Source organism: Parasteatoda tepidariorum, chromosome 10, assembly GCF_043381705.1.
Source record: "Parasteatoda tepidariorum isolate YZ-2023 chromosome 10, CAS_Ptep_4.0, whole genome shotgun sequence".
Taxonomy (NCBI): domain Eukaryota; kingdom Metazoa; phylum Arthropoda; class Arachnida; order Araneae; family Theridiidae; genus Parasteatoda; species Parasteatoda tepidariorum.
In genome coordinates, this window is record NC_092213.1 from 5499342 (window position 1) to 5526828 (window position 27487).

The 27487-nt window shown below is 27.8% G+C and overlaps 2 protein-coding genes across 3 annotated transcripts in view; one reads left to right on the top strand and one right to left on the bottom strand.

The window, feature by feature from the left end:
• LOC107451230 (furin-like protease 2) overlaps positions 1–27487 on the bottom strand; it is a 39491-nt gene that overhangs the window by 8308 nt on the left and 3696 nt on the right. The window contains exons 2-18 of one of the 2 annotated variants that reach the window (XM_043043053.2): positions 26812–26916; positions 25899–26003; positions 25410–25544; positions 22206–22276; positions 20703–20791; positions 19879–20051; positions 16848–17063; positions 15805–15953; positions 14356–14462; positions 12570–12687; positions 10381–10703; positions 8137–8282; positions 7561–7613; positions 6201–6382; positions 3958–4114; positions 2459–2614; positions 634–749 (exon numbers count right to left, since the gene is read on the bottom strand). In XM_043043053.2, the coding sequence (XP_042898987.1) occupies positions 634–749; positions 2459–2614; positions 3958–4114; positions 6201–6382; positions 7561–7613; positions 8137–8282; positions 10381–10703; positions 12570–12687; positions 14356–14462; positions 15805–15953; positions 16848–17063; positions 19879–20051; positions 20703–20791; positions 22206–22276; positions 25410–25544; positions 25899–26003; positions 26812–26916 (2401 nt within the window). The remainder of the gene's footprint in view (positions 1–633; positions 750–2458; positions 2615–3957; positions 4115–6200; positions 6383–7560; positions 7614–8136; positions 8283–10380; positions 10704–12569; positions 12688–14355; positions 14463–15804; positions 15954–16847; positions 17064–19878; positions 20052–20702; positions 20792–22205; positions 22277–25409; positions 25545–25898; positions 26004–26811; positions 26917–27487) is intronic. The other variant, XM_043043052.2, reaches the window with a different exon arrangement.
• LOC107451246 (SPRY domain-containing protein 3) overlaps positions 8666–27487 on the top strand; it is a 134484-nt gene continuing 115662 nt past the window's right edge. Inside the window, exon 1 of the mRNA XM_071186202.1 lies at positions 8666–8676. The gene's annotated coding sequence lies outside the window, so the exon portion shown is untranslated. The remainder of the gene's footprint in view (positions 8677–27487) is intronic.

Below are 27487 nucleotides of genomic sequence, written 5' to 3' on the forward strand. Positions count from 1 at the left end.
AAAGAGGAACAAGATTGCTACAAAATGTAACAAAATGATCAGAGGAAAGTAAAGGTAATAGCGATCACAAACAACCAGAGTATAAAAATATAATAATTACATTATTTAGCAAAAATAGGATAGATTTTACTATAAAGCAGATGTGGTTATTGTACTTGTATAAATGTGTATGTTGTGAAAAGTTTACTAAAATTTTAACGTCAGTCATATAGAAATCACATAAGTCAACATAAGTCACAGCAGTGTAACATAAGTCACAGCTTCTTCTCTACTTGCGACTTTCTATATGTCATTTTATATGACTTTCCCTTTCTTATATGCATTATCATATTAGGCTGTTAAATAACATTCCATATAATTTTTTTAAAAATTATTAAACATTTATCAATTGAAAAAAAAATTTAAAAAAAAAGAAAAAAATATCGAAATGCAATGTCAGTCACCATGGAATTGCCTCGAGTCTTTAAGAATTACAGTCAATTAAGAATTATCCTAAACTCAGGATTTAATTTTTTAATAACTGCAAATAGTCATACCAAGCAGAAAGAGCAAAAGGAGAACTAAACAAAGAATAATTAGATAATGAAGAAATATAGTAGAATAAGATGGAATAAAAGATAAATTTAAGAATACCTTTTCTGCAGTTAGAACCTACATATGAGCAAAATTCTGAGGAATCGAGCTCCCAATCGATTTTACAGCTAGTACATGAATCTCCATCCCTACATGAGTCACATGACCAGTGGCACCTGTTTATAAAAAGAAATACTTCTTAAAAAATGAAAACTATTTTAAATTTATGCAGTATAAGGTACCAAAACATTAAGTTTCTAAAAAAGGCAAATTTAACGAACAATTTTTGAAATAGGTGAATTAGTTTCAGGCTATTTTTAAATTATTTTTTATAAAGAAAACGAGACGTAAAAATAAATTGTCTAGACTTGCTCACAGATATCTAAAAGTCAGAAGTATTTATATCATTTTTAAACTGAGAGTCAAAATAGACAAGGTGAAAGAGGGGAAGGAGGAGAAAAAGAATAATTGCATTGAGGCTTGAGCATTGTGGAAAAGCTATTAAAAAAAAGTACATCTCTATTTTTTATGAGAAATTCTCAAGAATTACCCTCTTATTCTTAGGAATTTTGAGAATTTAAAAGTGCTTAAAAGGCTGATTTTTAAAATTAAATTTCTTCTTTAGAAAAAAGATGTTTATTATTTATACAAATTGCAGGAATCTTACAGAATTTCTTTTTTAGCAGTATGAAAACTTCTACACCTTCTATTTTAAAGCAACTAGCAAGCTCTTTAATCATTGCCTTCAGCTATGAAAAAGTGCATAAAATCATTTTTAGCACTATTTTTTTCATTAAAAAGTCAGCAATAATTGCAGATAAGATATTTCTAAAGGATTATAATTATGTATTTATAGAGATATAAGAAATTTAAATATTTATTCATTGAGTTTTCTTATCAAATTGTATTTTTATGTCGATTATTCTAGAAAAAAGGGCATAAAAATTAATTGTTAGCTCACTTAGTAAAAATCAAATGAAAGTATCTGCACTTCTAAGTTATTTAATTAATTAATCCTTATTTAACCAACAGAGTGTTTCACATATGTCAAAGATTGTATAGTATTTTTTTCCTTTTTTTCTTACAATGCACAATCATCTTATGAAATAAAGGGGTGGGGGAGTCACGGGGTAGAAAATACATTTAAATGAAGATATATCTTTAGGAGGTTTACAACTGCTTAGGTCCTCTGACACAGAATTTTTTGCTAAACATATCGTTCATACTTTTTCCATTCTTTTGTATTAATTTAGTTTAAAATAAGTGAGAAAAAAATATATAGATTTTTTTAAACTTTTGTTTTTTACCTCACAAGATGCTGAAAATGTTGCTCATTTAACGTAACCCAGTGGGCACCAGTGAGCCTAAGTAACGGAGGCCAGCAACATTACCCACGCCACAGATACCCGTTCAAGTATTTGGAGAAATTTGCCTTTATAGAGGACTTTTTTGATAGAACTAACTCACATTTGCATTACACGGAGAGGAAAAATGTGAAACTCTCCCACGGTTAGCCTGGTGGCAATGGGACTCTATCCATGATCCGTCTACCACTGAAGATATTTTACGTCAGCCAGGTGTGGAATTCTAATCAACCAGCAATTGCTGGGATTCCAACCCCTCATTAGAAAATGAGAAGCTCTATCCTTTGAGCCACCACGGCTCGAATAAATAGGATTGTAATTCTTGAATGAAACTCAAATCCAACACAAAAATTAATAGCAATCCATGATAGAGTAACAATTTTTACAAAGTGTATTCATGCTATTTTATTAGTTTTTAGTCAGTAGTTAAAAACAAAGAAATATTGAAAGAAAGAAGCATGTCATGAAGTAAAATAAATTATATTTTATTTTAAAAGTAATTCATTAAAACATAATCTTACTTTGTGCAAACATAATCGTCACGGTTTGCATAATAACCTTGAGGACAATGTTGATGACAAGTATTGTTGTGTAAAACATATGGAGGAAGACAACTCAAACAGTTATGTGCTTGAGAACCATAACAGGAAGCACAAGATCTATCACACCTTCCACATCTATGAATTTAAATAAAAAGCTATAGAGGTAATCAAAATAAAAGCTCTTTTTTTATGGAAAATGATACAAGATAAAATAATTTTAAATCAATTAATTAGCACTTTAACTGGTTCGCTACTTCGGTAACGAGTGAGAAATCTAGTTTTCCATGTAGTAAAAAAATAAACTAATAGTATTTTAAAAAGAGTTTAGAGCTAACAATTAAAAGAAGAAAATGAACTCATAGTAGTAAAAACAAGTCTAATAGCTAAACTTTATAATACATTTTATCTGGTGATAACTTATTATTATTTTTTGATAAAACATTTTATCTGCTGATAATCAATTATAATTAATTTATAAAAAAATTTCTGCATATAACTTTTACTTGTTTTATTTAATTTTATAGAAAATAAGGTGATGTAGAAAACCAAGATTTTTAGTGAGGTGAAATTTTCATCTATCCAGAAACTGACAATTAGCCAGCATTCCAGGAAGTCAAGTTTATACAGTAATATTTAAATTATACCTTATTTATATACTTAGAGTACATTGCAAATAAACTGCAAATGAAGTCAAAAATAAACATTTAAAAAAAAATAGTATAACAGGAATAAATAAATTATTTATTTTAAATATATCACCTGAAAAATTTTGATTGAAAGCAGTAAAGATATATAATGGACATCACACATTTTGTTTTATATTATGCAGCTGTTATTTATGACAGATCATAAGTAACTGTAAAAGTAACTTTTAGTTACTGAGTGAAACATTTTCTGTTAGTTGGCATAAATATATATACTGTATGTATCAATTACGGTGTTTTATTATAGCATATTATAATAAAACAGTCTTTTTCTTAAATTATAGAATATTATTATTATCCTAATAAATGATGAATTTGAGAATATTTGAAAATTCTTTATAAATATAAGTAATTTTTAATATAAACAATTATTATTTATAAAATTTATAATTTTATAGTTATAAATTTTATAAATAAATAAATTAGGCAAAAAATTTCAGAAGATTTCAATTTATTGATATAAATGGAACTAAAATTGAGAATCAGAAAATATCCTTAATAATTCAGATCAAAATTTTTTAAGAAAAAAAAATTGGAGATACTTGGAGATGATATTGAAGGTACTTTAAGGTATCTCACACAAAAATTAAATCCTTTTTCCTTGTTTTTTGGATATTTTATTTTAATTCCAGATTGATTGATTTTTGAACTTTTCCCCATTCTGCGACTAATGGGCCAATTCCCTAAAATTTCTAATATATAAATTCGGCAATTCCAATATATAAATTTCGCAAATATGCAAATACCAATAAATTTGTATAGAATAGAACTTACACATCTTGATCTCTGAACGTCCCCTCAGGGCAAGTTGATAAACATTTATGATTATACAAAACAAATCCATTTTTGCATGAATCACAGGTATCAAGAGACTGACAAGACGAACAAGATGACAGACACGGATAACAGTAATTCATAGGAATAACTCCTTCTACAAAAAAAAATTCAACATTTTATCAACTGTGAAAGCACTTTTAATTTAATATTTGCCATTAAAATATGTAAAAATTGGCTTTAAAATGTTATGGTCAGGAAAAAATTCCTATAAAATAAATTACAAATCAAAAAGTGGAATGTTTAAAAAACAGAAAAATTCTGTTGCAAAAATCAAATATATTACTGTAAGCATAAGTTATGGGTAACATAGAATTAAATTAAAATTGTAACAAAATTTTAATTGGTAACAAAAATTATTAATTCTCACTACTAATAGAAGGCATATTTTTTTACATGTAATAATATTAAAAGAAAATACAATTTTATTTCTGTTATCCCTTTCTTATTATTTAGATATTTTTCGAAAATATTTAGCGCACTGAAATATAATATTTAGACCAAATGTATCACAATATCTACTTATTGACCAATATTTAAAAGAAAAAAGTGTTTGCTCATAAAAGACATAAATATGTTAACACATTAATACATTTTGTGTAGTAAAGTGTAAAGATAACTTCATTCACCAACATTTAAAGATGTATATCAAATTTTGAACTTTCATATCANTTTTCAAGCACTCAAAAAATATTTTTAAGCACTTATCATAATGGGCAGGGTGGGAAAGTTTTTTACAATTCACGGTTTTATCTTGTTTTAACCGTCATGTCAAAAAGAACTTTTGGCATTGGCTTTGAAAATTGTCAAAAATCATGAAATTTTGAATCATGTAAAACGAATGACGTTTTCATACGCTACGGACTGACAATACACCGAAATAGATTGGAGTTGAATTAATTGTGAAAACGTTGCCTGGAACAATGTAAACTGCGTCTTTTTGCATAATTCGAAGCATAAATCGACATTGTAAAAGAAAAATCTCAATTTGAAAAAGGGAAAATTAATCACTTTTTTTAAACACTCAATGAAAAAAGCACCTTTTAGGGCTTCTAAAAAACGAAAATCGAAAATAAGCACCTTGAAGCACTTTTTAAAAACGCTACGCATCCTAATATATATATATGAATATGTATTCATGTATAGATATATAGTCAAAAATATAGAGAAGACATGGAAAGTAATAAGGATTAAAGTAAGGAAAAGAAGAAAAATTATTACAACAAAATATTTAAAAAAATATATATTTTTAAAAAAAATATTCTTTTAAAAAAATTTAAAGAATAGACATTAAAAAGACAAATAACAAAAAATCACTTCATCAAGTGACACGATTATATAGCAAAAACGAGTGCTTTCTAATATTGTATCAATATAGCCAAAGCAAAATATATCAATAAAATAGTTGAGGAGCACTAAAAAAAATTGAAACAAAATAGAATGCATTAAGTAAAAAATATATCAAGCATTGAAACAGAAAATAATATATTTTAAAAAAAAATCTATTTTTTAAAAATGTTTTATTTTAATACTCTTTCTTCTTCTTTTTAATTGATCCTAATTATTTTCCATGTTTTCTCTATATTTTTAGCTTATTTCATGAGTTTTAAATACTTGCAGCTTATGAGCAATAAATAAAACTCGTTAATTTTCTTCTTTTTTCTCTCTCTATATATAATCCCAATAGTAATACACTTAATCCAATTTAAAAGTAGCTATTGCAAATAAAAGATTATTGGAATATCTAAATGAAAGTAAACTTGATATCGATGAATTTGTTTATATAACGAAAATTATTTGTGATAATGCGAGTCTAACTGCAAACTTTAAAATCATTTACCACAAAATCATGTCTTTAGAATCTTCAGCAGCTTTTTTTATTAATAAAATTCAAGAGGAATTATCAAATTCAGAAATTTTTTTTCGCAGCAAGAGTTGTCTTGGAAAAATTACTATCTTAATATGAAAGCAGCTTAGCAGTTTTTTCATTAAAGAAATAATTCAAGATGATGGTATAAAGAAATACATAAAAAAAAAATTCGAATTTTTTTCCTTAATTTTCAAGGAATAGAATTCATAAAAATACTATTCAAATATCAAACTAAACCTAGTACAAGAAGCAAAATTTTGCTAATTGTGTTACGATAAGCCAAATATAAATAAAAAGATAATTTCATAGATACCTGAAAAGTAACCATCAGGACATGATTGTACACAAGTGCCCTTCAACAGAAAATGCCTCGAACATGATAAGCAATTATTATAAGAGGGTCCATAACAAGAAGAACAAGATTTGTCACACATGTAACAAGTAAAATCTTTCAGGCTTCCATATTGACCATCTGGACATTTTCTCCGGCATTCACTGTTCATGAAATATATACTAGTTTAAGTTCAACGAAAAATATATAAGTAAAACATTTTCTCCCTTAGAAAAAAAATTAGCATCAAAAAATCAAATGCAATTTAAGAATTTCATTTTCAACACAACTTCATCAGTATTTGCCCTAAGTGCTTTCGGAAGGGAGGCCTGCCCTATTTGCCCTTTGATCCCTAGAAATGCACCTTATTTGTAAAAATAAGCCGCTATCCTTTATGAACACTGCCTGTTTACTCATATTCCATTTAAAAAAATAAATAAGTCACTGGTTAAATAATAAGATAAAATTATCTATGTTTATGGGTTTAATTCTGATTATTATTACAAATATTTACTCTGTTAGGATTATTCTCAAGTGGTTTAATCTTTATAAGTTTCTATTTTTTTTCAGGAAGTATATTAATGAATTTTTTAGGTGATTTTAAATTCTAAAATCATTTTTTAAATAAATACTTTTTTCTTTAAAAAAAAATACACCTTTAAATGTTTCTTTTGTTTTTTTTTGTTGTAATTTTCAATCTAAATTATAGAAAAAAAACTTCCAATTATTAGGCTTGACAACAAAAAAAAAGATTATTAGTCAAAACTTTATCAATTAAACATTTTTATTAATTTATTTTTTTTGAAAAAAATTTATGCTCAGAGATTGTCTTTTAGCATCCCTTTAATTATTTTTTAAACTATGAATTTTTCTCTTGTTTTGATAATGTGCGAGAAATACTTTTTGAAATATAAACATAAAATAATATAAGAGCTTAATTTAAAAATTGTTGAGCATCAAATTCAGTTATTTCCGAATATTAAGCAAATTTATAAATTTTTACGATGTTAAATGAGTACCACTTCAAATTTATAACAACAGTGGCAGGTTTTCCTGCATCGAAAAACCTGTTTTTTCCCAAATTATTCAATGGAAAAGTGGTATGTAGCAGGGAAGTTTCACACGAATTTTGCATAAGGGTGAATGCTTGGAGTACTAAGTTATATAGTTTTAATGATTTCATGAGTTGTATAATAATTATTAATTAAAAAGATAAGTCAAAAAACAATTTCTTTTCCTAATTTTAAGTTTGTTATTAGGTTATAAAATAAATAAAATTATTAATGAAAATTGCATAATGTAGATTAATCAGGATTTGATGTGTAAAATAAAAATTACTTACGTTTGTTCATCATCCATAGCAACTTCAAACTCACCAAGCATAGCACATTTGTTCTAAAAAACACAAAATAGAATTAAAAAGCAGTATGTAGCAAGATAACAAAAATAATAATTGATTAATAATACTGATCGTAAATAAACCTTTAAATTAATAAGATATTTTTAGTTTAGAGATTTAAAATCAAAGATAAGAAAGAACATAGAAAATTTTTTTTTAAGACAAGCAGTTAAAATTTTTAAATATTATTATAACCATAACTTCTATCAATTATCCTTTCTTCAATTCTATTCAATATCACAGACTTTTTAATTGCATTTGGTGAATTTGCTTATTCTTGCTAAAAAAGGGGGAGCTCGAAATTGCCAAAACAAATATGCTTACTGAATATTTGAAAGCCCCTCATGTTCCTTTGTTTTCTTTTCCTTTGTTTTAACCCTTTCTCAAAAATCAAAATTTCCATTAATTATTCTTTTAAAATTTTTCATTAAACAAACTGAAATTAACTTTAAAATGTGCAACAAAAAATCAAATATTAGATAATAAAATCTTTAATTAACTAGGTTTATGAATACTTACAATATATGGCTCATTCAATTCTGTAATGCCACGAACTAAAGTATGTCTTCGTGCTGAATTATCCTGTTCAGACTCTCGCAAACTAAATCTTTCATAAGGTACCTTCTCAGTTCCATAAAAAATTAAAGACCAGTTTGTAAGCTTGCCTGTTAAAAAAAAAGTTAATGCCTTTTTGCAATTTGACACTGAAAAATTTGTTTTTTACTTGAGAGTAAGCTTACATCCAACAATAATCTGTTAGATAAAAATATTCTTAACATATTCCAAAAGTCAAAATCTCATTATCTGTGTATTTAATACTCGACATAGAGAGTTTGCAGATAATTATTTAATTTCTGTAATTCAATCGTCTTATTTCTATAGATTAGAATGAGAGAGAACAGATCGCAATCTATAAAAAAACTCAATTATTAATGAAACAATTTACGTATTTAAAAAGGCAAGCATTTTATTTTAAAAGCAACATACAATTGAAAGGATTACGGATGAATAAATTAAGTAATATTTTAAATACTCGATGGTTTATACAAATATTATGATGTTTGTTGTTGTAGTTCATTTATGTTGCACTAGAATTGCACAATGGGCTATTGGCTATGGTCTAGGAAACATCCCTGGGGATGATCCGAAGATCTGCCATCACAATTTTGATCCTCTGCAGAGAAGATGGCACCCCCGCTTCGATAGCCTGATGACGAAATATTATGGAGAATATGCTTATAGATTATGTCTCCATGGATGATTTCATGTGTAAATAAAATTTATTTCGGAAATTTAGTTGATTGAAAAATTAATTAACACTGTGACTGAGATATTACATGTATAAAAAAAACTGCAATAATGAAAAAACCTGCACCCTCTAGTGGATTCCTACCCATGAGGGCATTATGGGAAATGAGTGAGCAGACTTCCTTGTAAAGAAGCCCAAGACTTGGATCAATCTTCCATTGCTCAGAAGACGCAAATGTGGTCGTCAAATGCAAACTGTTCAAAGAAACTTTTAAGAAACCTTCCATTCGAGATCTAACTATCCCAGAAGTCTCTCATCTGTAATAGAAAGACTAAAGATATCTTCAGACAATATCATCAGACACTATCTCATATGCAGATATTGCCCTTAAACCCAATTAAGGGCAGAACACATTTTCAACTGTCAGACCATTCTAGCCGCATTCCATTCCAGATGCAATCTGTTTTGATTTCTACAGGTATCTTAGAGATGAAGATATTTCCAGCCAAGACCACTAGATACTACCCCATATGTAGCTATTGTGTGCAAACCCAATTAACACCAGAGCACATTTTCAAATATAAGGACAGTCTAGCTGCACTTTTTAAACTCAGATCACCACCTGAGGGCATTCTATACAATCATCAGGAGCCAGAGCTTGGAAAACTCATACTCTACACTTTTGGAAATATTTAGCACTGAAATAGACAACACAAAAACAACTGAGATCTTATTAAGCTTTTGTACAGAGTGTTTAAAAATTCAAAATTTTTCAAGGGATGATAAAAAGCATCAAGAGGATGTTAATTTACTACAGAATATGGTTCTGCAGTGGACTGATCGTAAAGACACAGTTCCCAGTAGAACACCGAAGCATCACTGGCTGTGGTCATTAAGCGGCTGGGTGACCACTTTGATCAGCCTACGTAGGGACCGAGGGTATGCGGTATCAGTCCTCATTAAAATGTTCTACTGTAAAGTGATTGGTGTAGGGTCCATTGTATTGCTTCTGCATTCTCCCCTCTCAAACCATGCAACTTTTTGCTATGAGGTCACCCTAAATCTTTAGCTAATACAACACCTGTGGATACATTGGATAATCTCAAACCATAGATTGCCATTGCTTAACAGACATCAAAACTACACTTGGCATCTAGAAGCCTATTCAGGAATTTTTACGCTGTTGTAGATTGTGCAATGAAGTCAACAGGAGCCACTTTGAACAGCTCTTGCAATAATTAATCAAATATATCTTTTGTTAGCAAGTTTGTAGTTGTTTTCTAGTGTAACATGGAAACCGACATGGATTTTTGTGATTTTCTCCCATTTAATGTGGTTAACAAACTAATGCTTTATGGTAAATTTTTATCCTTGGGTGCTTTTAATAAGCCAGTTTACTTTTAGAACATCCTGTATGCAAAATGAAGATTGGATGATTTGAATTGATACGCCTACTCTTTCCCTGAATACTGGATACAGAATTGAGTAAATTAATAAAAGGGAATGAATAATACCTGATTCCATAGTCTCGAGACCACCATCATTTGCAATCATAAGCTTCCAAGTTCCATGAGGTGATTCACCCCAAAAATGTACAGACATAAAAGGCCAATCTCTAAAATAACCTTCTATTTTATCACGGGGTCTTGGTAGAAGAATTTCAGATTGTGTATCTGACGGTGATATTAATGTTATGTGTAAATTCCCCCGAGGCACAAAAAAGAGAGAAATTTTCACTTGAACATGTTCCAAGTAACGGACATCATTTCTGGTATTGCTGCAGCCATTTGTTGTTATAGTTGCTTCTACTATACTCCCATAAGAGGAAGGAATAACTCTAAAACATAAAGATTTAAACAATTAAAAAAACAATGAAAAAAAAGAAATAATAAGAACTTTTGCGTTCATTAATCCGCCAAGCACAACCACATGATTAGGCTCATCGATGTACTTTGAGATGCATAGTTAGGTATAATAACATATTATTATTCTTGAGTTGTAAGTGCCATATTTGTGAATTTTTTTTAAAAATGTATTATTATTATAATTTTTTGTGTGCATTAAACATTGTTAAAAAGTTACATTAAACACTTGGGAATTGTTAAACACTATCTTCATATGAAAGTCTTCATATGCCATATTTACAGAAAATACTTATATATACTATGAATACTTATTGAACATTTTGAAGAAAGTTAAAATTGACTATTTTTATATTTCAAATTGACTATTTCTATACTTCTCTTTCCAATTTGAATACACTTGAATAAAAATATTTATCAAATATTTCACAAGAAATATTTGATAATTATATATTTCATAAGAAACCAAATAATTCTAATAAGCTTAAAACTAGAAAAATAAAGCAAACAAATCTATTTCTATTCAAATTTAGAAGTACTACAAAATCCACAAATTATGATAGATCATCTTTCCATTATTACATATAAATTTAACTAAAAATAAAATATAAAAATTTACAGAAGTTTGTTGTGTTGAAGAAAATTTTACAGATTTCATAACCTGACCTGCTAATGTCAGAAATTCAAAAAGCTTGTGATAATTTTGTGATGATGGCATAGCATATTGAGTGAAACAATAATAAAAGTTTTTTCACCCCTAAAAATTACAATTCAATAAATTAATCTATCTGAAAATAAATAAAGAAGCTGAGTAGCTGATTTAGCATTTATTTTTTAAAAAAAACTTTTCATAAGAGCTTTTCTGAAATTTTTTTCGGCTTGCCTTTCTTGTCAACAAAATATCTTAAGTTTGTTTGGACAAAGAACATAAGGAGTTTTTGGATATTTGTTTCGTAAATAAATATTTTCTCACAGGTTGCATCACTATGAGGAACAGTTAATAACACAGACTTTACTTTGACCATTACTCTAGAGAAATTGCATTTCTTTAATTTACATGACACATCAATCCTATCAAAAGAATGAAAAATTGTGAAATGACTGTAAAGCACAAAACCGAGTTTCTAGAATATCAAGAATCTTGCTTTGCTAACTTTTCTTAGCATTTCTAAAAACACACACTATTAACAAATAAAAAAATTGATACTTAAAAAGGAAACAATTGAAACATTAGTCAAATTAGCTATTTTAGCATGATTTAAGATATCACTTTTAAAAGAGAAATCATCTTTCTACGCTATATTGAAACCAGAATTATAATTTTTTTTGGTTCATCAAATTTATTATAATTTAAAAAAAATAAAGTTATAAAATTGAATTAAGGATAAACCAAATACTCTCAAACCAAATGCTTGCTGACATGGAAGGAAGTATATGTTGATATATGCAAAATGTTCATAGATCCGCTGATTTGTATATTAAAAAAAAAAGCCAGAAAAAATATTTTGCTGGCCAGAGGTTCTGAGATTGAACACAAAAGTGTGAGAAATTGAAGTTCTGTATAATATATATGTGGGGGTCAGGCCAAGTTATCTATAGGCTCAGGTATATCAATCATAAAAGCTGTCCTTTTCTTCTTTCTTTCTTTCCTTCTCATTTTACTAGAGCTTCCTAATAGAAAACTATAAAAATCTCTTAAAATTTTAAATTTTAATGAACTAAATTAATTTTAAAAAACAATCATGAATGTAAAACAATTACTAATTGTTTTATTATTTGTGTTAACACAGATAAATAAACACAGTTTTAAAAAATTCCCAATTAGTGCATCAATTGTTTACCTTTCTGTGGTATCGGGTGGATTAATGCAAATATGTTGCTCAGGTAATGTTTTCCATCCTCTGGCAAGCCTCACCATGGCAGCAGCATCCATCAATCCATATCCAAATTTTGTACTAACTGAAAACAGTAGACATATCACTTTTAATAAAACTATTACAGTGAATTACTTACTCAAAATAACAATTTTTATAATTAACAGAAGTATTAATTAATATCTTCTTCAATGGTTGGAGCTAATTGTGCTACAAGCAACAAAGCTACTGTGTAAGCCACTTTTTTTTCATAGGTTATAGCGTTAAGCAATATTTTTTTAGAAAAGTAGTGTAGCGAAAAGTACAGTACAAACAAACATTAGCTTGCACCAATTCCTGGAAATTACTTTTAACATTAGATTAGTAGTGAAACAAGGTTAACTAATAATGATTCGAACCTGATAAGTACAAACTGGAGTTAGTCTAACAGAATATGCAATGAGATTATGATGAGATATGCATGAGATGAGATGGTTGTGGATTTTAGATTTTATTTAGCCATTGTGAGTTATTGCTAATTTATTAATTTGCTTACAACATATCCATGACTTGAAATTCAAATTTACAATGTAAAAAGAATGAAACTCCCTGAATAACTTTTGATTTAATGATGGGATTTTCAGCTACTAAAACGGAAAGCGATTTTACATATACTAATTAATTAGTCCAGACGATGCTTTAAGCAACGAAATCAGACACAATAATGTACTTTGCCTGATTAAACATGCTTGTTTTTTCAACAGATTATTGATTTCCAGATCCTCAAAAATGGGTGTAGCTACAATCTGGAAAAAAAATCCTCTCAATAATTTAAGAAAAAGCTATCAAAAGCTTGAACCGTTTAGTGTTAATTATTCTTTTTGCTTATTTCACCATAGATCAAGCAAAATAATAACAATAAAGCATTAGCAATTAGATAAGCATATTAATAACTATTTGCATTCAATCATAATATTCGTTTATCCAAATATAATTTAACAAAAATAATGTTTAATTATTATTTATTATTATTTTATTTAATAATAGTCAATATAATTTTGAATTATAAGGCATACAAATTTGTAAGAATGTAATTTATATGGCGAAATACAAAATTTGAACGCAATTGGTCGAATAGTTCCTGAAAAATCAAAATTTAAAAAAGTCTCTTTATTTCTTAGACAAGTTGTTACCCATTGATCTGAAGTAGATGAGCTTCAAGCCACAATTGATATTAATTTTATCAGATAAAGTAATCACTTCACACACAAGAAAATAGCTATTAAAGTAAGCATTATGATGGTTAAAATAATTAAATCTTGATTTTCAGAAAATTTATATTATGGGAGTTTCAACTAAAATAAAATTAAAACATTACATTATATTATGTTAAGTGATCATGGGATGCTCATTGGAAAAAAAGATATTTTCAAACATAAATTAAGTATTATATATAAATCAAATAGGTATTGATAAAAATAAATTTATATAAAAGTCTCGTTATTATTATAATTTATTTAAAAAAAATCACAAAACACTACACAGAATTTGTCACAAATTACAAACCAATGAATTTACAAAATAAAAATAATAAATCACAATTTTTCCTTCGTCAGAAAAGCCTACAGGTTTTTATTAATTTACTTCAATTTACTACCATTTTTTCGTATTTACTTTCTTAATTTTATGCACATAAAAATTTAACTATTAATTTCATTTGTTTGAAAGAAGAAGGCAACCTAAAAAGTTATAAAAATCAAATGTATTTTAATACCTTTTCTGCCAATGCCATTTGTAATCCAACCCGCTTCTTTCGATAATGGCTCATACCTGGATGTCAATACTGTTATGTACTGCATATCTCTCCAAGTTAGTCTTGGACTGAAATATTAAAACAAAATATAAAAAAAAATTTAATTGGCATGCCAATATTTTCTTTTGTAATCTGGTAATCATAATAAATTAAGTTTATAGTTACTACAAGATGCAAAAGTCTCAATATATACTCATTTGAAAATAAATATGGAAAACTCTATATATTGTAAAGTATAAGTCAAATCTCTATAGTATAAGTCAAATCCTCAAAATTTCACGAAAAGCAGAGAGCTCAACTTATATACCAGTAATAAAATTGAACATTTGACGATTATGAAACATCAACGCGTCATAAACAATGAAATGGAAAAAAAGATCTCTGTATCCATTTAGCCCTTCCAAAAACTGTTTTTAATATGTTATATGCAATTAATTTTTCATTTTATCTCATCATATTTTCTTTACATATAAAGATTTAAAAAAAAACAAACAATATTTTAAATAATGTTGAGAGAAAAAAGTTAAGAAAATTTATTCAGGAGTATTTCAAATAATATAACACAAGGAAAACATTTGAAACAAACCAAAAAACTCCAGAACATCACCTGCTCGAATTCAGTAACATTAACAGTCTCTTGCAATACATACTGATCTCACTCTTCAATGGATTCCACTTCATCCGCAGAGTCCAACAAAAAATCCTCTTCACCTTAATCGAAGAATTCTTAATTCCGCACTTAATAACATTTGAGTCCACATTTTACCACACATTTAGTATCATTTGCCATTTGATGTCTATAGGAGCATATCTCCTGTTTTTGCAAGAGTTTTTTTCTTTTCCCATCAATTATTTATTTGGAACAATTAATTTCAGAAATTTTCACATTTGGTGCTTCAGTGGTTAATTCATATACCAGACCTCCAGAAATTAGAGCTCTCATAATAAAAAATACAGGGTCAACTTATATTCTGGGATATATTGTATTTTTATAAATCAACTTTTGACTTTCAAAGTATGAACATACTTATGGAAAAATACAAAACATGTTTCGAAAAAGCAATTTAAAAACTCCAACAAACTATCGAATAAAACCTTTGCGGTTTTAAAAAAGTAAAAGTGAAAATTCTATCATTAAGTCTAATGAAATTTTGCTTCATTCCCAGAAGTTGGGTTCGGCAGAAACTTTTAACGCAGCTATGTTTTACCCATTTAATTAGACAAAATATTTTCTTCCTTTTTGGAAAATTTCATTATTTATTTATAGCTTGGAAATACATAAGGAAAATATAATAAAAACTGATGAAAAATTATGGATATTAATGTCTTTATAACTGTTTTTACATAATAAAATATTTTATAAAATATACATATATATAAAAAAAATTCTAAAATAACATTAGTACATACTTTGCCTCTAAAGCAAGAGCACAAATTGCAGCTGCAATTGGAGCAGAAGCTGAAGTACCAGTATGACTTCTTGTACAGACTTCAGAAGGATCGGGATTCATGTTTCTCTGCAATTTTCTTTGATAAGAAAAGCTAACATCAACAGTTACCTGAAAAATATAAATTGTATTACAATAATAACAAAACCAAAAAATTTTCATGAAAAATTTCATAACGGCAGATAAAAAAAATTTCTAGTGACAATAATATGTTTAAAATAAAATTAAAAAACTAACAAAAACACACTGTTTAGTATAAAAATGAGTGAAATATATTTACAAAATGCTTTCTTTACAATTACACAGTAGTTAAATAATTTTATTTGTAAAGTGCAAACTTAATAAACAAATGACATGATATGCAATGAAAAAAAAAACATTAAAACAAATATCCTGTGGGGCCAGGATAGTCTGGTCAGTAGGGCACTGGATTCTCGTTCGTGAGAACGGGAGTTCGAATTCAGCCGGCTGAAGACTGTCTGTGTATTAAATTATGACTGGTGCACGTTAAATCTGTTGGGTCACGAAGCTCTCCATGCTCCCATAACAAATTATACCTCTGGGGGTACTGGATTAGAGATTGATAGTTCACTGGTTCAGGCCAAAATACGATCTGTGGATGAATGAATGGATGTATGAATGGGTGTGGCAAAAGTCGAATTTTCGGTAGTTGATGGGACCACTGGAAAACAAAAACAATGGCAACCCCAGCGCCTTAATGGCCGACGACAACAACAACAAAACAAATATCCTAAAACAATTTTACATACTAAATTACAATCATAATGATTTTGTATGTTAAATAAATGTTGAAAAATGCAATAATCAACTCAATTAGATGAATAAACTGAATCTATACTAAGCCCTTCAGAATTACAGAAATGTTGCATAACAACAATCTTCTATTACATACAAGATAATTAATATCTATAGACAAAAATTCAGTAACTTGCTAATGAGCATCAAAAAATAAAAATAGTGTTACATTATCTGGAAAAGACTTACAATGTTTTGGTCCCTATTAGAAGCACCACTACTGTAAGTAGTTGCTAGAGTAGATGAGCACTGTTCCAAGTACCAGGGCATAAGTCCGCTTTGAGTAGCACTACTAACTGAAATAGTATAGATGGAATTTGTATAGCCATCACAGTTACAGTTATCACTGTAACGACCACCATTTCCGGAAGCCCACACAAATATAGACCCTAAGCCTGATCTTCCCTGAAAAAAATAATCTATGATAAACATACTTGAATCATAACAAATATATTACACAAATTTATAAGTTGAATTCTGATGACATCTAAACAAATCTGGTTCTTTTTTAATACTCTTCAGGTCCTTGGATACAATGTAGAAATTTAGTTTTCTATAATTATAATTACTACAAATATTAAAAAGAACATAAAATTTATTAATTAACTATTCACTGCAGAACCTTTCAACAAAATTAGTAAAAACTTCATGGTTTGGCTACACCAATAATGTTATTACCGATCTCAGTACCAGAAATCTTTCAGCACGTCTGCAGATTATTATACAACCAGCAGATAATTTTACATGTAGTTTTCTTTTCATTTTTAAAGAGTAAACAAATAAATGGGAAATCATTTTTAAAACATCACTAAACTTGTTTCTGATAAAGATGTAAAAGCTTAGTTGGAAGAACATCATAAAGGACAAAAAATAAAAAAAAAAATGTTTTCTATGTTACTTGATATCAAGCTTAACTGTATAACAATTGATTCAATTCTTTTATTCTTCAGTATCACTGTATAACTTAAATTTTAACAACACAAAGTCTATTTGTACAATTTTTAAGGACCTTATAATTGCAAATTTAATCACAAGTATGGATTCATAAAGATAGTGCTGCAAACTCACTTCGTAAATTCTGCTACCAGGTTCCTGATATACAGTTAATGACATAAAAATAAATGTTAGTAATTCATTGTCAATCAATCAGTCTTGTCTGGGCCATTTAAGCAAATTGCTATTATTTGATAAAAATAATATAAGATATATTAAAGATATTAAGAATTTGAAGAAATGTAACAAAAAATGACAGTTAATTTTTTATTTTATAAGATATTGACAAATCTACAGTACATACACATATGTGCAGTTACCAAAATGGAAGAGTTTTTTTTAAAATTTATTATTATTTTTTTTAAATATACAATCATAAATATAATTTAACATGTTGTGTAAGTGTATAATGGAACATGACAATTTTTATATTTTGTTACATTTCAGAGAAATGTGAAAACGTTTTACTCATTTGAGAGAAATGTGAAAACGTTTTACTCATTAATTCCCTATAACACCCAGCAGCCAGAAATGCAGTTGTTATTTTCGTTTGTGAATTTTTATTGTTTTTTCCCATTTATTCAGTTTGCTTTTTGAATTTCGATTAATATGAAATGTATAAATATTATTTTATACTATTAAGATTATTTTTTGATATATGCTTGCATAAAAGTTTGTTCATATCAAAGTTTCATATATTAGTTATATGCTGATGATATCTAAATATATCTGGTTTTTATTTACCTCATGAGACTTCATTATATATATATATATAGAGCAATATATATATAGATACATATATATAGATACATATATATAGAGAGAGAGCAAAATAAATAAATACAAGAAAACACGAAGAAAGTTAAGAAAAACAATAAGTTTCATTTATTGCGCATAAGCTGCAAGTAAAGAGAACTCATTAGATAAGTTCAAAATGAAGATAAAACAAAGGAAAATTATAGACATATGAAAAAAAAGGGGGGAATAATAATGAAAAAAATAACAAACTGATTATAAAAAAAAACAAATAAATGAAAAGGATCATTTTTTTCTTTTTTTTAAAAAAAACCGGGAAATAGAAGATATAATCTTTTCATCAGCCCACACGATTATATCCGCAAAAAAGAGTGCTTTCTGATATTGTATCAATATAGCCAAAGCAAAATATATTAATACAATAGTGCGAGGAGCAGTCAAAAATTTTTTTTTACAAAAATTACAACAAATAAAATAGAACGCAATGAGTAAAAATAACACGTAAAAACAGAAAATAAAATAATTCCATGTAAGTACATCTGATATCACTACTCGCTTTATAGTTTTTGTTTTGTTTTATACTGTTTTTTCTTTTTATTTTATTTTATTTTCTGTTTTTACGTGTTATTTTTACTTATTGTGTTCTATTTTATTTGTTGTAATTTTTGTAAAAAAAATNAAATTGCAATTAATAAGCGTCTGACATAAAATTTCAGGCACATATTAAGAAGAAAAAAAAGAAAAAACTATTTTTCTTACTAAAAAAAAAAAAAAAAAATCAAAAGCTGTAAATAATTTGCAATATATTTTTATTGCACAAAATTTTCTAACTAATATTTACGAAACATTGTTTTATTATCAGTGAATGGCTTCAGGTTTACGTAAGGAATTTACAACGTAAGCTTACTTCTCTAACCTATAGAAAATGTCATTAAAAACAGTGTTTAAATTCGCAAATAGTAGTATATATATATATATATATATATATATATTAAGTGTATTATAAAATTTAGTCAGATAGAACAAAACAATTACAACACTGGCTCAAATGATGTAAATGTTTTCCTAATAAGTATATTTTTGTGCATGATTCTTATAATAAAATAAAATATGCAAGATTTATTTCTACCTATAGACACCATGTATTAACATTTTTCCACCAGCAGAACATAGTGTTAATAAGCAACAACAGTTTTTTTCCTTCTTTATTTTTGTCTGTGACACTTAATCACTTTAAAAAAGTTACAACACAAGATAAAATTTAGTTAGACTTCTTCATTCACTACCTTTAATTTGCATTACTTATACACATTAGTTTCATCATGCTAGACTTATTCCCATTTCACTAATTAATATTTTTAATTCTGTATTTAACTAGTACATAATTCACAATATGCGCAGCAGTTGCTTCATATTAGTATTCATATCCAGTTATGACAGAATAATAATAAATAAATAAATGAAAATTTACATTGAAAATGCCATCTTCGAATGCAGCTCTAGCCAGTTTTCCCGGACCGTCGACCGTCTTACCGTCATCTTCTGGTCCCCAAGAAGCACTATAAATATGAATATGGTCTGGATTTAAACTTAAGGCAGTAGCTTCAATTGTATCAGTAACTGGTCCATCTAACATACGCACACCTATAATACACAAAAATAATATTAAATACATTGAGCCAGTCCAGAGACTTTATATTTTTTGTTTAGGCTGTATCAATCATTTGTGACTGCCCTAGCAACAATTTCTGTTTTTAAATTTCAGTTAGTGTCATTTTCTCTGTGCAGAAATACCACTTCAGTTGGCGTCATGAAAAAACGAATCGATGAATAAAATTTACCAATTATGAATGATAGAGATATTTGAAATAAATAAGCAATTAAGTTTTTTGTTTAAGTTTACATTTAATATTTCAAAATTTATGCATATATATTTCACAATATACGTCACAAATATTTTCAATGCATTTGAATCTACTTATTTATTTTGATAATATTTTGATTTTTTTTCTTTGTGCTTCATTATTTGACCTTTTCCGCATTTAGTGCCGAGGTTTGACCGGTCGCTGGTATAGGTTTTGATGGTCTCCTCTGAAGGTTTTCTTCAATACAAAGTCTAAGGAAAAATTCTGTGCCTCCCAAAAGTAGAGGTGGTCTTTCCTGTAGGTTTCACAGCAATTAAGAGAACTAGCAAAACATCTAAACTACATTAAAAACCATAATAAAATTGAAAGAATTGCAAAGCAATACAAAATTATAGCTATCCAGTGCAAATTCTAGAAAAAATTTACTTACCACCAATACTTGAATTGTATGCAATACCAACACCGCAAAATTCATTATTAGCAGTGGCCGCTACTTCTCCTGCACATCTAGTGCCATGTCTAAAAAAATAATGAAAAAGAATTCTAAATAAATTGGAGAAAAAATGCTAAACAGGTAAAAATTTATAACTTCTAGTCAATAAAGATTAATAGTTTAAATGTAAATATAAAATTTAAAAACTTATTTCGTAAAAACAGATTTTGGAAGTCGAAATAACGCAGTTAATAAATATAATAAGCATAGGCTCTAAAAACATAATTTATAATGCAAAATTTTGTCTTTCTGTAATGTACATATTTGCATATTTAATTTCATTCTTAAAGTATGAAATTGACATTCCCCATTTTTAATACCTGTCAATTAAAAACACACAACTCTAGGTAAAATATGATAGTTTGATTTGAAACAATATTTTACAAGACAAACCTCAGTGTCCAGCCCTAAATATTCATGCCCCAATGGAGAAAAATATCACTCAGTCCGAGTCAGTCAATATATATGTATACATAAATTCTAGACTGGTGAGATTGAGCAGTTCACCTTTAAATGTGCAAACCAACAAAGATTAGAATTTTACCAAACATTGTGTCATCTAGATGTAAATTTTGTTTTTAGGAAATAATATGTATTCATAAACTTCTATAAATTGCAAGGACCCTGAGATAAATAATTTTTAATAAAAACTTTTTTTAATGCTCCAACTCTGTTCCAGAAAATAAGCTAAAGTTGACTCTGCATGCTTTTGTGTAGCACAATTTTAATTTGAAATTTTTATTATGAAAATGAATATTAAAAAAAATAATAACAGAATCACCAGCTCACATAAAAAATACAATTTAATTAAATTCACAGTTGAGTTATATGCCCAATCTTAAAAAAAGAATTAAATCTAATAAATCTTCTTTCATATTTGATTTTAAATCCTTATAAAAGGGGCTGAAATAGCCTGGTTGACAAGGATTCTTATATGTGAGAACGGAAGTTTGAACCCAGTCGGCAAAGACTCCCCTCATAGTAAATGGTGTACCTTAAATCTGTTGGGTGACAAAATCTTTCAGGTTCACATAACAAATTATACCTCTGGGGGTACTGAATTGGAGATTGATCTGGTTCAGGTCAAAATTACGATCTGTGGATGAATGAATGGGTCTGCCCCATAAACGGGCGTGGCAGAAGTCAAATTTTAGCCATAGATGGCGCCACTGGAAATGAAGAGAAATCGCATCAATAATGGCCTACAACAACAATCGACATAAATGTATTTTAATGCTGAGAATAGTCTTTTTACAGAAACTTGGCTAACAGGCAACAGCATTACAATGGGTTAAATGCCAGTAGGATAGAATGAAATTGCTGGAGTCCTAGAAAACTTTGAAATCCAGCTCTGGAGTTCTCTGGTTTCAGGTGCCTGATTAATTGGTATCATAAATGAAAAACAAAATGAAATAACTGGATTGTTCAAAGACTTCTTACTTATTATCATCATCGTCTTGAGGGTTTGGATCAGAATCTGCATCATTGATATCCCAGCTAGCTCTTGCATCCTAAAAATAATTCAAATTTAATACAATAAATCATAATAAAAAGTAAATTATAAATAAAAGAAACAAACAGAATAATAACGAATTAAATAAATTACATCAGGTCCTTAAAAATACTACTTTATTCTTTAAATTATTTTTCCTGTGACAAAATCATATGAAGAAAAATATTAATTAAACATCAAACATTGTGTTTCACAAATAAGCTACATTACAAATATTGGCATATTTTAAAAATAAATATATAGAAAAAAAACCAAATAAAAACATCACTTGTACATTATTTAGTGAAGAACAATAAATTTAAATGAGAGACTCTTATTAAAGCAAAGTAAATTTACAAAAAAGATTTTCAGTAAATAATTTATTAAATAAATTTATAATATATTTATTAGATAATTTATTAAATAAATTTATAATTATTACAATAAATTTAACTGAAAAACATCAGTGAAGTATAATAAATTTAACTGAGGGATTTTCAGTGAAATATTGAATTGATTGCGCTTCCCAGTGAGACTACAGCCATACAAAGATCATGAGGTTATGATCTCTTTTTGGTTTGAACACTTCTAAAATTATCACTTTGCACAGTTGAAACAAGATTTTAGAAAAAAATATAGCTTTAGATTGAAATTCCTGCTCAATTAATAGGAAAATTTTCATTTTTATTTAACTCATTTTAAACTTTTAATAAAACTATGAGGCATCTTAATTTTTTTAAAGCCTTGTAACATAAATAAATGCAATTTTAAGACGAAGAAAAATTGGATATTCTTGCTTGATGATTAGAAATTTTTTAAAAGACCTCTTCGTTATTATTAAGAATATTTTTAGGCCATCGAAATCTAAACTATAATTATCAACTTTTTATATGTCAGCGAATGTTGGGCAATCAACAAAGCAGATGAAGAGAAACTGATGATTTTTGAGAGAAAAATATTAAGGAAAACTTTTGGTGCAGCAAGAAAAAACGTAACTTGGAGAATTCATTACAACCATGAATTACAATCAAAATAAGATGGCTAGGACATGAATTTTAATATAGCGATGAAAATCCTGTTAAAAAAAAAAACCTTCCAAAGGCCAGAGGGAAAAAGAAAAAGAGGTAGAACAAGATGGTTAGATAGAGTAAAGAAGTGGCTAATGGATTTGGGAGTTAAAAGATGGAAATATAGCATCAAATAGATCTAGATGGGGTAAACTGACTGAGACGGCCTTGGCCAGTAATTGGCTGTAGTAACTAAGAAGAAGAATTATCAACTTAGAAAAATAAATATATTTATGACAATATTTATCATTCATAGTATTCCACAATCAACGTATGTTTTTATTACGGTAGAGAACCATTTATCCGGTATCCAGAAAACCGGGAAGAACTTTGCTTGGTTTTCCCGCTATTTTGAAGTATAGCGATTATAAAAAAAAAGTGGAAATTTGACTCATCCTTGAAGTTGAGTTAAGAGGGTGGTAAGGGGAAAGGGGGAATTCTTCTCCTCGTTTGCCCAGAGAAACTTCAATTCTTCCCCTGACCTTGAAGATCATTAGATCAAGAGGGGGCAGGGAAGGGACAAATGTTTTATTTTCTTATGTGAGTTGGTTGTTTTTCTGATAAGCTGCCGTCAATCAAATTTAAAGGAATGGGATGCTGATTTCGTTTTCTCTTTGATTTACGAAGGGGAAATGCATAGCACACACATATCAATGAATGTCCGAGTTAAGGAACTTGAAACTTTTGACTAAGAGTATTGCCAAGTGAGATTTATTTTAAATCTCCTTTAGTTACTCAGTTTTTGTTATCCTTGATTTATTATTATGATGAATTGTTTTATTATTTCAGATAATGCATTATTTATTACGAACAAAACGTTTTTCACTGACCAGTTATATTCATCTATTTGACATCGATTAAAAAAGCAATAATTTTTTTGGAATAAATTCTGATTTTTTAGAAATGCAGCATCATTAGCAAGTTTTTCTTGATGTGGAATCATATCTGCTTTTGTTAAAAAGTCTTTTCATAAAAAATAAAATAAAAGGAGAAGATTGTTTATTAATTTAAGCATATAATTATTTGTTAATAAAAGCAGATGATTATTTTATGAAGCAGACAGCAGTTTTCTTTTCTTAAATTTGATTCTGTTTTTTTTTATTCCACTGCGTTTGAGTTTTTTTTTTTTTTTTAAGACAAATTTCGTACTCAATAAATTAATTATTTTCATTCATAAATTTTATCATTAAGTTTTTTCTTAATTCCGTTGATCTTATAGTATCCTGCCTTGTTCCAGGTTTTAATATTTATGTTAGTGCCTTTTTAAATATCTTTTCCGTTCGATAATTTTCAAGTGTTGTTTTTATTTAGATTAATAAGTTTTCCTTTCATCGCCCCCCCCCTGTAATTAGGTANTTAATTTAAACATAGGATTATTTTATGAAGCAGATTGCAGTTTTGTTTTTCTGATTCCACTACGTTTGATTTTTTTTCTTTTCGCGATAAATTTCGCACTCAATAAATTAATTCTTTTTATTCATACATTTTATCATAATTTTTTTTAAAATTCTGTTGATCTTATAGTATCCTGCCTTGTTCCAGGTTTTAATATTTATGTTAGTGCCTTTTTTAAATATCTTTTCCGTTCGATAATTTTCAAGTGTTGTTTTTATTTAGATTAATAAGTTTTCCATTCATCGCCCCCCCCCTGTATAATTAGGTATGAAATATATTGCGTTTTTTAATTATTGGTTCTGTTTTATATTAGTTAATTTTGGGATTTTAATTACTATCAAAAAATAAATATGCGAATTTTGTATTTTTTAAACTTGTTTTTCTTGTCCAAACTTGCAAATATTTTTATCCTTTTAAATATTATTTTTCAAAAATTAGTTTTTTAAAAATTTTTTAGATCTTTTCCTTTTTTTTCTTATTTTAAAGTGTGTTTCACTTTTTCCTTGTCACTTTTGGCGGATCCAAAAAACCGGAAAATCCAGACATCCGGGATAGCGATGGTCTCAAGCATCCCAGTTAATTGGTTCTCTACTGTATTAGTAAGAAAAGTAATACAAACATATGAAAATTCAAACAGATAAATTGCAAGCACATAAAGAATTACAAATAGGCAAAAACAGATAAACTTACATAATTTTGAACCAAATCAGGGTGATTACTTTGTATACCATCATCCAAAATGCTGACGACAACTCCTTTTCCCGAGTATCCTTCCATCCATGCGGGAATGACATTCATGTCATTACCACCAAAGCCTCCACCATGCTAAAAAAATAAATTAAACAAATGTTCATGCTGTTGTTGTTGTTACTTTACGTCGCACTAGAGCTGCACAATGGGCTATTGGCGACGGTCTGGGAAACATCCCGGAGGTTCCCGGAGAAACATGTTCATGCAAAAGCACATTTTTAAAGAAAAGCTGCATGATTTAATTTTATAAAACTAAGCAAAAATAACAGGTAGCAAGCTTTTGTCGCAATGATGAAATTTAGCATCAAAATAATTTATGCTCACAGACTAATGTGCAAAAGTACTTTAAAATAATAGATAAATATATGCAAGCAATATAATTTAATTTTTGAGGGGGGAAAGAAACAACACCAACAGCAATACACTTACAAGAAACCATTGCTCTGAATATAGGGGATCCTTGAATCCAGTAAAAGAGTTTGAAGTACTTCTTTTAACTCTCTTCCTGACTTCTTGCTGTTCACACCATTGAACCTAAATTACAAAAATAAAACAGCATTATTTAATAAATAAATTTCTCTAAAATATTACACTTTAAAACTTAACACTATAATAGAAATTTTCTTAAAACTAATGGCAATTCTGTCATTATGATATAAAATTTGCTGACTTAATATAATTTAAGATAAATTTGCAATATTTATTGACCTTTAAGCAATTTAAGATCTTTTAAAAACTGGTGCTTATGTATTATTCTGGTAATAATTTTTGCCAACACTGCTTCAAAGTCATTTTGGTTTTCTTCAATATTAATTTAATATAGTAAATGAAAATGAGTAAAAAAAAAGTTGTCAAAATATGAATATAACTTATCGCATTCAAAAAATGAGATAATATTTAAATATCTCATTTCTATATTTCTTTTCAGATATGACGAAAATGGCCGAGGGGATAGTACATAAATACTCAGAAAATATTCTGTTACAAACATAACAAGTTTGTAACAGCGCATTTTGGATAAAAAAAAAATTTTAAAACTGTTTTTTTTTTTTAATTTTTTTTATTTATTATTATCTAAAATTATATGCATTTTAAGTCTGGAAAGTTATGCCGAAATGATGCAAATATTTCAATGCAATTGATGATTTAGTGGAAGATCATGTTCAAGTAGACTGTTTTCAACAAAAAGTATGCTTTGGAAATTCTTCATGCTTCCATACATTATAAAGCGGGATTTTTTTATCTTCACTAAAATGTCACTTCACATGTTCTTCTACTAAAATTTTCAATAAAAAATAGTAAATATAAAAAGGAGCAAAAGAACAGAAAAGTAAAATATTACCGAAGGATCATTTTGCAGCTGCTCTGAGTGAAATAAACTAGGTGATAATGATCTTTTCTCAATAGCATGATGCTCAAAAAGGTAATATCCCTTCAAAGATCCAATCTAAAATAAAAGTAACTATTAAATATTTGGATATTCTATCCCTGATACAGATCCNAATTTAATATAGTAAATGAGTATAAAAAATTTGTCAAAATATGAATATAACTAATCGCATGCAAAAAATGAGATAATATTTAAATATCTCATTTCTATATTTCTTTTCAGATTTGACGAAAATGGTCGAGGGGATAGTACATAAATACTCAGAAAATATTCTGTTATAACAAATTCTGTTCGAAAATATAATACAGACATAACAAATTTGTAACAGCGAGATTTGGATATGAAAAAAATTTTAAAACTGCGTTTTTTTATTATCTAAAATTATATGCATTTTAAGTCTGGAAATGTTATGTTGAAATGATGCAAATATTTCAATGCAATTGATGATTTAGTGGAAGATCAAGTTCAAGTAGACTGTTTTCAACAAAAATTATGCTTTGGAAATTCTTCATGTTTCCATACATTATAAAGCGGGATTTTTTTATCTTCACTAAAATGTCACTTCACATGTTCTTCTACTAAAATTTTCAATAAAAAATAGTAAATATAAAAAGGAACAAAAAAACAG